The 10,000-nt window shown below is 41.4% G+C and overlaps 1 protein-coding gene across 1 annotated transcript in view; it reads left to right on the top strand.

Moving 5' to 3' along the window:
- Positions 1-5,980: 5,980 nt before the first annotated feature.
- Positions 5,981-10,000, top strand: part of LOC143290569 (serine/threonine-protein kinase greatwall-like) — an 11,669-nt gene continuing 7,649 nt past the window's right edge. The window contains exon 1 of the mRNA XM_076600140.1: positions 5,981-5,989. Coding sequence (XP_076456255.1) covers positions 5,981-5,989 — 9 coding nt within the window. The remainder of the gene's footprint in view (positions 5,990-10,000) is intronic.

The following is a 10,000-nucleotide window of genomic DNA, read 5'->3' as shown; positions in this document are numbered from 1 at the left end:
TAGTAGTAGTAGTAGTAGTAGTAGTAGTAGTAGTCTGTTATACGTATCCGAAACAATGTCAGTCACTTTTGAAGGTAAATATTTCCATCACATGTTTGGCACTGCCATGGGTACACCCATATGGCACCTACAGTTGCAAAACTGATCATGAGCTGTCTAAAGAAATTGCCTGCTGACTGCTAATTTCATTCCAGTTCATGAGAATTTGTGGAAGAGATTAAGTTTGACGTTTATGATGGACCAAGACTTCAGAAGATCTGTAGACCTTTTCTGAATTCACCATATCAAAATCACAATCAGATCTTCCACCACTGACATATTCCTTTTCTTGACATCCTGATCAAGCTGAAAGATGGTTTCTTCCAAGTTGATCTCTACAGCAAACCAGTTGATGCTCATGCCTATCTTCCGTGTTTTTATTATCTTTACCGTGGCTCCCTTTCTTCTCACCCCGGAATATAATCAACAATAATCTGCCTTACAGTCTTTGCATCAGACTACGTCGCCTGTGATCCAGTCCCGAGACCTTGGAATCCCACTGCAAAGAACCCAAGATGTAGCTAAAGGAAAGAGGCTAGAGGCCTACAACTCATCCATGGTTGCCAACGTGCACATTCTTGAAAGTCTGCCAATTGCCCTAGATCTATCCCAGTGACTTCAGTACCAGTCTAGAAAGAAGAACAGCAACAGATCTCTAGTGCCTTTTATGATCACACATCACCCAGCAATCCTTCTCTCTGTAGATGGATCAACGGGCTTTCACATGCAGTGTTACATGAGACTCACCAGCCAACACATAAATTCAGCAGTTCTGTGTTCTGTATTTGTTATTATAAAGCTTCTGGTTTAAAAAAAAAAGAAAAGAAAAAAAAAGAAAAAAAAGTAAGTCCTAACGGCAGATTCGAACTCCGCGTTTTCGGGTGAGAAAACCCATTCCACTATTGTGGCTCCTTAATTGACGTTCAAAAATATAATATTTAAACATGCTTTTTTAAAGGGCGATAAATCGATTGCGGTATTCGCAGTGAGAACGCTGTTTAAATCACATTATTCTGGTGTATCTTGAGCATTCAAAAAATCTTTAAGGGCAATCAAAAATTATTTTTAAGTCCACGGCAAAGGAGACGTGGCTATCGCCGCAATCACACAGCAACGTTTTCTCTGGATCTAGATAGATGTACAAGTTTCAGTTAGTTACACCCAGTTGACACAGTCGATTCAATTTCTCTTTTATGTTCATTCTAGTTTTATAGTTTTAAAGTTGATATGAAAATTGAGTATTTTGTTAAACTAATAACACGTAGGGCCAAGTACAAGTACTTCTAAACGTCTTATGAAGTGAAAAGGACTTCATTTTGAGAAAAGTTAAGACTGGAAATTTTTTTACGTTTCATCAATTCAAGGGTATTAACTCACATGGTTTATTATTTTTAACTGTGAATTCCAACTGATTCTGTGGATATTTTTATGGCAGTTTGGGGCATAATCCTGTAAGTGATGAGGCGTTCGCAAATCCTTCTCTGAATAAATATTTAACAGTCTCCTTCTCCAACTTTCCATCACATATTATCGTGTATTGTCGATTGAATATAGGATTGAACGGGCAGGTCAACAACTTGAAACAAAATGGCGTCGTTCGCGTTCGCGAAAAATATGAGCACGCGCTTTGAATGTGTATAAATATGTGTACGCAATTGATTTTTGCCCATGACCTTCAGGGCTCAGCCAATAGATCTGTAAAGTCCACTCGTCCTATTGATTTTAGTATTTTCCGAAAGAGACCACTTGGGCGAATGAACATAGTGAAAGCCCTGTACACTGAAAGTAAAACACACAAGCTTTTTAGGTATTGAGTATAATTTCAAAATGTAATGTTTAAGATGAGAAAGATCAGTTTAAAGCAAATTAAGTCCCCTAGCATTAATTACAGATTAATTTCCCTTTTTTACTATCTGCACCAAAACGTTTGCAAAATAAATATAACTTCCATGCTTAGCAAAAGAAGTTCCTGTTTGAACAAAAAATGATAACAATGACTGCTCTTGTTGTTGTGTCAAATATCAGATCAAAGTGCCAAGTTTAGAGAATAATAATAATAAAAAAACAAAAACCCAAAAAACCAAAACAGTAAATGCAGTTTGCATATAATTTGGCTTCTTAAAAAAAAAAAAAAAGAAAAAAAAAAAAAGTGCCCATCCCAGAGGTGCAATATTGTTTTAAACAAGATGACTGGAAAGAACGGACTTTTTCCTATTTTTATGCCTAATTTGGGGTCAACTGACAAAGTACTTGCAGAGAAAATGGCAATGTTGAAGTTTACCACGGACACACACACACACACACACACACACAACCGAACACCAGGTTAAAACATAGACTCACTTTGTTTACACAAGTGAGTCAAAAAAGAAGAAAGAAGAAAAAAAAAAAAAAAAAGGTTGAGCGGAGGGGGAGAGGGGGAGCCGGGGGGAGGGGTGTGTGTGTGTGAAGGGGGTGGGCGTTGGGGGGATGGGCTGACAGGGAGGCGACGAGGATATGGACAGATGGGCACATAAAATTATTGCAGGGGATGGAGGAAATTAGGGGGAGGGGAGGGGAGGGGAGGGGTGTGTGTGTGCGTGCGTGTGTGTGTGTGTGCGTGAGAGAGATGTCAGTGGGGAAGCTGCCAGAAAAAAAAAAAAAGTGGCGGGAGGTTAATTACGGTTTGTAAAATGTGAAATTATATAGAAAAGAGAACGTAGACATAGCCAGACTACATGAAGGGGGCAGAGAGAGAGAGAGAGAGAGAGAGAGAGGAGGGGCGGAGGGGGGGGGGGGGAGAACAGAGTTCCCTTTTTTTCTTTCCGCCAACAGTGAGTGGAATGACGTCAAAGGGCAAGAAAAAAAAGTGACGTCATAAATATCCCAGGAAGTCGACACGACGGTCTACGACAAGACTTCAATGTAATGAACGCTTCTCATGGACTCCTTTTTCTGTTGTCAGCTGGTAGGTAAGATGTCCGTTCAGGTGAGATTCTGATGACAATTATATCATAATTATTTTCAAACCTAATTCTTGACCAGAGGAGTCGATTACACGTCACATGCCAGTTTTGGTATGCTTGCATTACAAAACGCACGAAGAATTTCGTTACTTTAAGTCCCAGAATTTGGACACTTAACTAAAATATAAAAATACTGTGTCTACTAAGTAGGCTACGTATACGTTGTCTACTAAATAGGCTTATTTATGACAATGCTAATATTTCAATGGAGCAGTTTTTGTGAAGAAAAAGTTAAACGTTTTGTGCATTGTTAAATGGCTGTGTTGGGGAATGATGGGTAAGTCTAAACTATGGAAGTAACGCTATTTGAATGGTTTTCCGTTTTACCAGGAAATTCTCTCTCTCTCTCTCTCTCTCTCTCTCTCTCTCTCTCTCTCTCTCACACACACACCACACCCACACGCACAGTTTTGAACTTATTTACATTGTAATTAGTTCCCGCTCCTATATAGCCATGATATGGATTTTTATGGTCTAAAATCACACTTTCTGAATAAACGTTAAACCGAAGAACACACACACACACACACACACACACACACACACACACACACACACACACCAATTAGTTCTCGACTGGAAATAGAATATTTATAGATGGCTCGAAAGAGCTCGTCTCCAGTTTTAGTTTAATGAGGTATCAAAGCGTGTATAGACTGACCCATATAGATGTACGCTACACCGCATCTACTTTCATTAAAACAACAACAGCAGCAGCAAGAACAACAACAACAACAACAACAACAAAACAAACACTAAACAAAAACAAAAACAAAAGAAAACAGATGCCTCACTCACAAACCCAACGCGCTGGTAAAGCCTTGAACCACTTCAGCTCGATCTTGAGTGGGTTATGTGCTTTAATCAGTAAATAGCCTAATTACGTTCCGACTTCATTAGTCGACTGGAAATGCCGACTGACGTAGCCCCCCACTGCCCACCCCACCCCCCGTTTTTTTTTTTTCCTTAAGAAAGAAAGAAAAAAAGAGAGATGTAAGTTAGTGCACACATTAGTTTAAAAAGAATCGATACTGTGTAGGTAATGATTATGATGTATTTTCTGCTTCTTAATAAGTCTAATTTCTTTCTCTTTTTCACTTTTCTTTAAAAAAAAGAAGAAAAAAAAGAAAAGAAAAAAAAAGATGTTAGTTAGTGCAGACACTAGTTTAAAAAGAATCGATACTGTGTAGGTAATGATTGTGATATCTTTTCTGCTTCTTAATAAGTCTAATTTCTGTCTCTTTTTCACTTTTTTTTCTTTTTTCTTTTTTCTTTCTTTCTTTCTCCGGTCCATCTCCGCCCCCATCACCCGCCACTCCCACCCCCCCACCCCCACCCTGTTTTTTTTTTTTTTTTTTTTTTTTGTTGTTGCTCGTGTCACATTTTATTCCTATGTTTCTTTCGTTTCCTTTTTGCTCGTGTTTTTAACTGGCTCCTAATAGTATGCATTTTTCAACAGAAAGTGGGATCCAGTTCTGATTTTTGCTCGTCTTATTTCTGTTCTTTTCCATTTCCTCTCCCACTATTCCTCCCCCCCCCCTCCCCCACCACTTTTTTTTCTCTCTTGAACTTTAATTCATCATTGGATTTGATTTGTTTTATTTTATTTTATTTTTCTTGTTCCTTTTTTTTTTTTTTTGCGGGTGGATGCAGACTTTCCTTCTTGTCATAAAGTTGACTTTATTCGTATTTCTTTTCCTTTTTACAAAGCCAAAGGGGATTGCTTTTTTCTTTTCTTTTTCTTTTTTTGTGTCCGACTTTTAGTTTATCACGCGAATCTTCGGGCGTTTTTTTAATTATTTTTTTTAAACAAAATTGGTTGGTTATTGTATTCTTCCTCTTCTTCACTTTTAATTTCCTTCTTAGACTGTTAAAAAAACAAACAGTGGCGGATATCTGACATACAAGCAGATGAGGAAGCGAGTGAGTGAGTGATTGAGTGAGTGAGTGTGTGTTTGTGTGTGTGTGTGTGTGTGTGTGTGTGTGTGTGTGTGTGTGTGTGAGCTTTCTGGTGCAAAACACAGGTGAGCAATAGGAAGATTACATGCATCATTAAAAACAACAACCGAAGGAGGCTTTTCGTTAAGCCAGAGAGGTAGGGGTAGGAAGAAACGCACACACACACACACACACACACACACACACACACACACAGAGCACAAGACAAAATCTTTATTAACGAGGGTTAAACTAAGAATGTGCAAGGCAAAAAAGAAGAAGAAGAAAAGAAAAAAAAGTGTGGGTGGGGGCTTGGGGTTTACGATCTATATCTATTATATATAGAGACAGAGGGAAATGACAAGAGAGAGGGAGAGGGAGAGAGAGAGCTATGTAGACACACTCACTCACTCACACACACACACACACACACACACACACACACACACACACAGAGGCACACACACACACTCTCTTGCACATTGCATTTCCATATGACAGTCATGTCCGACTATAACCATCAGAACAGCAGAGGAGGTAACTGCTGTTTCGACTATCTGGGCTAGGATTTAATTATAGTGGAGAGTGAGTGGTCTTGCCCAGGTTACACCTCCATGCACTCTCTCGGCCATGAGGGTTTTAGGACAGTCGGCGCTGGGATGGTTCCAGAAAGGTAACTAGCTCCCAAGGCTGCAGCACTAAAAGCCAGTGCAATCTTGCCTCCAAGATTGAGAGTCATAGTCCTTCACAAAAGACTAAGCTGTAAATAACCGCAATGGAAAATATCATTGATCATACAACTCTCACTTTGCTGTTGGCCCAACTGTAAGCTGAGGTCAATCTGTGATATAAGCTGAGCGTTGGCATTACAGGCCTAACAGTGACAAATAACAGCTATCGTTTATAAGCCAGTGAATAACTGATAAATTTGTCTTCTTTTGGCTGAAACGTCGTCCATTTTTTAACAAGTGAATTTAGAGGTTGGTTCCTAAATCTAGATGTCGAAGGTAATGTGTGTCTAGTTATTGTCAGGTGGGCTGCTGTGTGGTGTCGTTTGTTTTGCTTTATTCATTACGATTATTATTCCTTTGTTGGATTAAGTAGGTATTACACGTAAATAATGAAGGCCTAGCCTTGTTATTTCTATTATTTATTATTTCGTTTGTTTGTCCCCCTGCCTCCCCCGCCCCCATCCCCTCCCCTCAATGATTTCTTCTGGGTTTGTAGAATGAAGTGTGTCTTGAAAGACCATGTATGAATTGGGTATCACACGTAAGCCTTGAAGGCATTGCTTAACACACACACACACACACACACACACACACACACACACACACATATATATATATATATATTCATTTTTAACATTTTATTTTGCAGGTTGGAAAGTTCCACGACCATGAAGTCCTTGTTCACCAAAATTCGCCAGATAGGATCCACCGGGGTTTGCATACCAAACGCAAGCAATCTGTCTCCTCGGTTTCAGCTAGGCTGTCACTACGAAATATTTTCACTTGAACACTTTTCTGCCTTCCTCTCCTTCCTGCCTCCCTCCCTCCCCATACCGCCTTTACCCCCACCCCCTTCACTCCACCCCACATCCCCCACATCTCTGTTGTCGCTTGCTCTGTCTGTCTGCATGTGTGTTTATTTCTATGTCTCTGTCTCCGTTTTTCTCGTCTCTCCCTCTTCCCTCTTTCGCGTTCTGGGTTGAGTTTTGTCTCTGTGCACTTGTTTCTGTCTCCTTTCTTCTTCTTCTTCTACTTCTTCTTCTTCTTTTTTTCTTCTTTCTCTCTGCCCCAACCTCAACCCCCTCTTTTCCGGTTCCCAGTATCGTTCATCTCCCTCTACCATCTACCCACCACACTGTTCCTGTTTCTATGTCTCTCTTCCCCTTTCTATTACAAACTCCATCATCTGTGTTGTCTCTCCCTTCCCCTCCATGCATATCTTCCTCTTCCTCTCCCCTCACCGTCCCACGCCCCCCCCCCCCCCCTCGTCCATAACTCCCCTTTCGTGGTCATATTCAAGACAAAATTAGGCAAGTTACTCTTGACATGGTAGGACCCACAGTTACAGTTTAGCATGAAGGTTACTCAAGACATGCGCGGTGCACTTAGGCAACTCGGAGTTTCCCTTCTGTGCATACTTTTTAACTTCTTTCGGCACTGCAGTTTCTTCCGTTCTTTGCCTTTGTTCAAAGTGACGGCAAACTTCGAGTCTTGGGGAAAAAATAAAGAATGGGTAACTAGGGGTGGTGGAAGAGCACCAAACCTATTTTGCACGTCGTAAGTTGTGTTCCACTTCTTGTAGATTGCCTCACATATGCCCTTGTCCAAAACGAAATTTGTTGGTGAGCTCAACGTCAACGAAACTATCGAGCGGGTTTTATCTGTCCATAGAAACTACGGTCTCTCCGTAAAGCACGACTATTTTCCGTCAGCGTAAACAACGCAACAAAAAGTTCCGCCATGTTTACCTCTGCTTCGTGGGCAGTCACACTTGGCAGGTAGTAAGGGCAAATTTACCTTTGGGTTTGAAGACCCGCGGGTAGATTCAAGTGTCCTGAGTACCGGATACTGCTTACCCTTGGGCAGTTTGCCTTGCCTCATGTAGATTTACCCGCACGGTACACCTTTACCCACAGGCACAACGGTCTCTTGAATACGGCCCTAATTTGATTCATGAAAGCAATTCAGGCTTTGTACCAGGTGGGTAATCATACAGGGGAACAAGTAATAATAATTATGATTGATTACCTAGAAGTAAACAAAACAAAACAAACTTGCCAGGATTATTGATTTCAATTAACCTTGAAAAAGCATTTGATTCTGTCGACTGTACGTTCATGCATAAAATTCTTCAAGTATTTGGGTTTGGGGCAGGAATACAAAGATGGATATCCACCTTTCATATGAATAGAAAATCATCATGTAGCTGCGAATAGGAAAGCTCCCATCTTTTCTCTCTGTCTCTCTCTCTCTCTCTCTCTCTCTCTCTCTGTGTATGTCTCTGTCTCTCTCCCTCTCTCACCCCTTCTCTCTCTCTCTCTCTCTCTCTCTCTGTGTCTTGCCCATTTTCCAAGCCATATCTTTCCTATCTACCTCGTCTTGCCTTCTCATCACCGCCTCATTTCTTGTGTGTAGTCAGCGTCTTTATAGATCATTACGAGCCCCCACCCCACCCCCGCCCCCCTGCCACCCTGCCCCCTTTCCTCTCAATCCACCCCCCTCTGCTACCCTTCTCTATTCCCATACCCCACCCTTTCATCAACTCCCTGATTTTCGTTTTCCACTTTCTTTTTCTTCTTCTTCTCGCCTTCCTCCTCCTCCTCCTCCCTACATGGGGTGGGGTGGGGATGGGGTGGAGGAAGGTAGACAGAAAGGAGATAAGGGAAGATGTCTAGAAAGGGGTGCAGGGTCCCCCCCCCCCGGCCCCCTCCCCAGACCCCCTCCCCCACCTTCCTCCTGTTAGCCCACACTTTCTCGCAATCCCAGTCTCGCAATCCCAAGCTTTGTCTGTCAGCCCACACTTTCTCGAATTTCAACGCTTTCTCTCGTTGCCGTTCCCCTGCCACGTTTTCTGTCAGTTGCGAGAAATCGTGGTGGCCGGTCACAAGCTTTCTCGCTATGAGAAAGGACTATGTGAGAAGTCCCTCTTGATTTTGTTAAAAACATTTCCTTTGTCATCGGAGTTGCTTTCTTGTCTTTTCATAATATATGCATATACATGTTATGACGCAACGTAGCGTAACGTAACGCAACACATCACATGATATGATATGATATAATATAATATAGTATAATATAATAAAAAAAAAAAATGATGTGATGTGATGTGATGTTATATGATTACAGCGCCAAAGTCCTGTGAAAGTGACCCCATCACCTCACCTTTTGATTGTCATGCTGTCCTACTCCCGTACATCACTCATGCTGTTAACGATTCACTTCTGTCTGGTTGCTTTCCGTCTATTTTCAAACATGCTATTGTGCGTCTGCTTATAAAGACCAGAACAAGATGAACAGAACCATTTGAAAAATCATAGACCTATTTCAAATTTGTCCTTCCTTTCCAAAATAATTTTATTATAGAAAAAGTCGTCCTCTCCTAGCTTCTTAAATACCTGGAGCAAAATGATGTTTTCAACCACCATTAGTCTGTTAACCGAATCGGTTATGAATCGAAACCGCGTTGCTGATGATTGTAAACGACATTCTGTGTGGTTTTGACGACGACAAAAAATCGGTTCTTGCCCTTTAAGATCTTTTTGCAACATTTGATACCAATGATCATTGCCTTCTCCTTGAAAGACCCAAGCATTTCTTTGGTTTCCATGATCTTGCTCTTTCCTGGTTTCTGTCCTGCTTATCGAATCGAATCCAGACTGTAAATGGCAAACTCTCTGTTGAAACTCTGCAATCATCTGTTGTCCCACAGGGTTCGGTCCTTGGCCCTATTCTGTTTGTTTTGTAAGCTGCTCCACTGTCTGATGTAATAGACAGTCACAGTCACAGTCTCTGACACGAGAGCTTCGCTGACGACACTCAACTCTATCAATCGGCTTCTGTTGCTGAAACTGATCAACTGATGACGCGCAAGCAAAAGTGTCTAACAGGCTTGGTCTTGGATGACCTTAAACAATCTACAGCTAAATGATGAAAAGAGAGGTCTGTTGCTTGCCTGCCCCAAGAAATTTGTGTTACCCGTCTCTCCGTCATTCTCTTGTGGTGAACACACACTGGTATTCCAGTCCCCCAGTCACTGCGGAAGTTTTAGTGTCAGTCTTGACCACAGTCTGTCCCTTCATCAACAGACTTCTAACATTTGCTAATCAGCGTATCTTCAGTTGCGAAGAATCATTTCCATTCACCATTACATGTCTATTGAAAAAATCCAACAATGGCTTGTGCTAAAGTCTTAACTCCCGAGAGCAAGGTTTCGGTTGCACATGCGCACTAGAGCATGGGTCACATGTGGTGGTGAAAGGTTAGTAGATCGTCATATTTCTCTCCGTT

The sequence above is a fragment of the Babylonia areolata genome, chromosome 1, assembly GCF_041734735.1.
Source record: "Babylonia areolata isolate BAREFJ2019XMU chromosome 1, ASM4173473v1, whole genome shotgun sequence".
In the NCBI taxonomy this organism is placed as follows: Eukaryota; Metazoa; Mollusca; class Gastropoda; order Neogastropoda; family Buccinidae; genus Babylonia; species Babylonia areolata.
The sequence above is the reverse complement of the archived record's forward strand: the minus strand, read 5'-3'. Positions and strand labels throughout refer to the sequence as shown.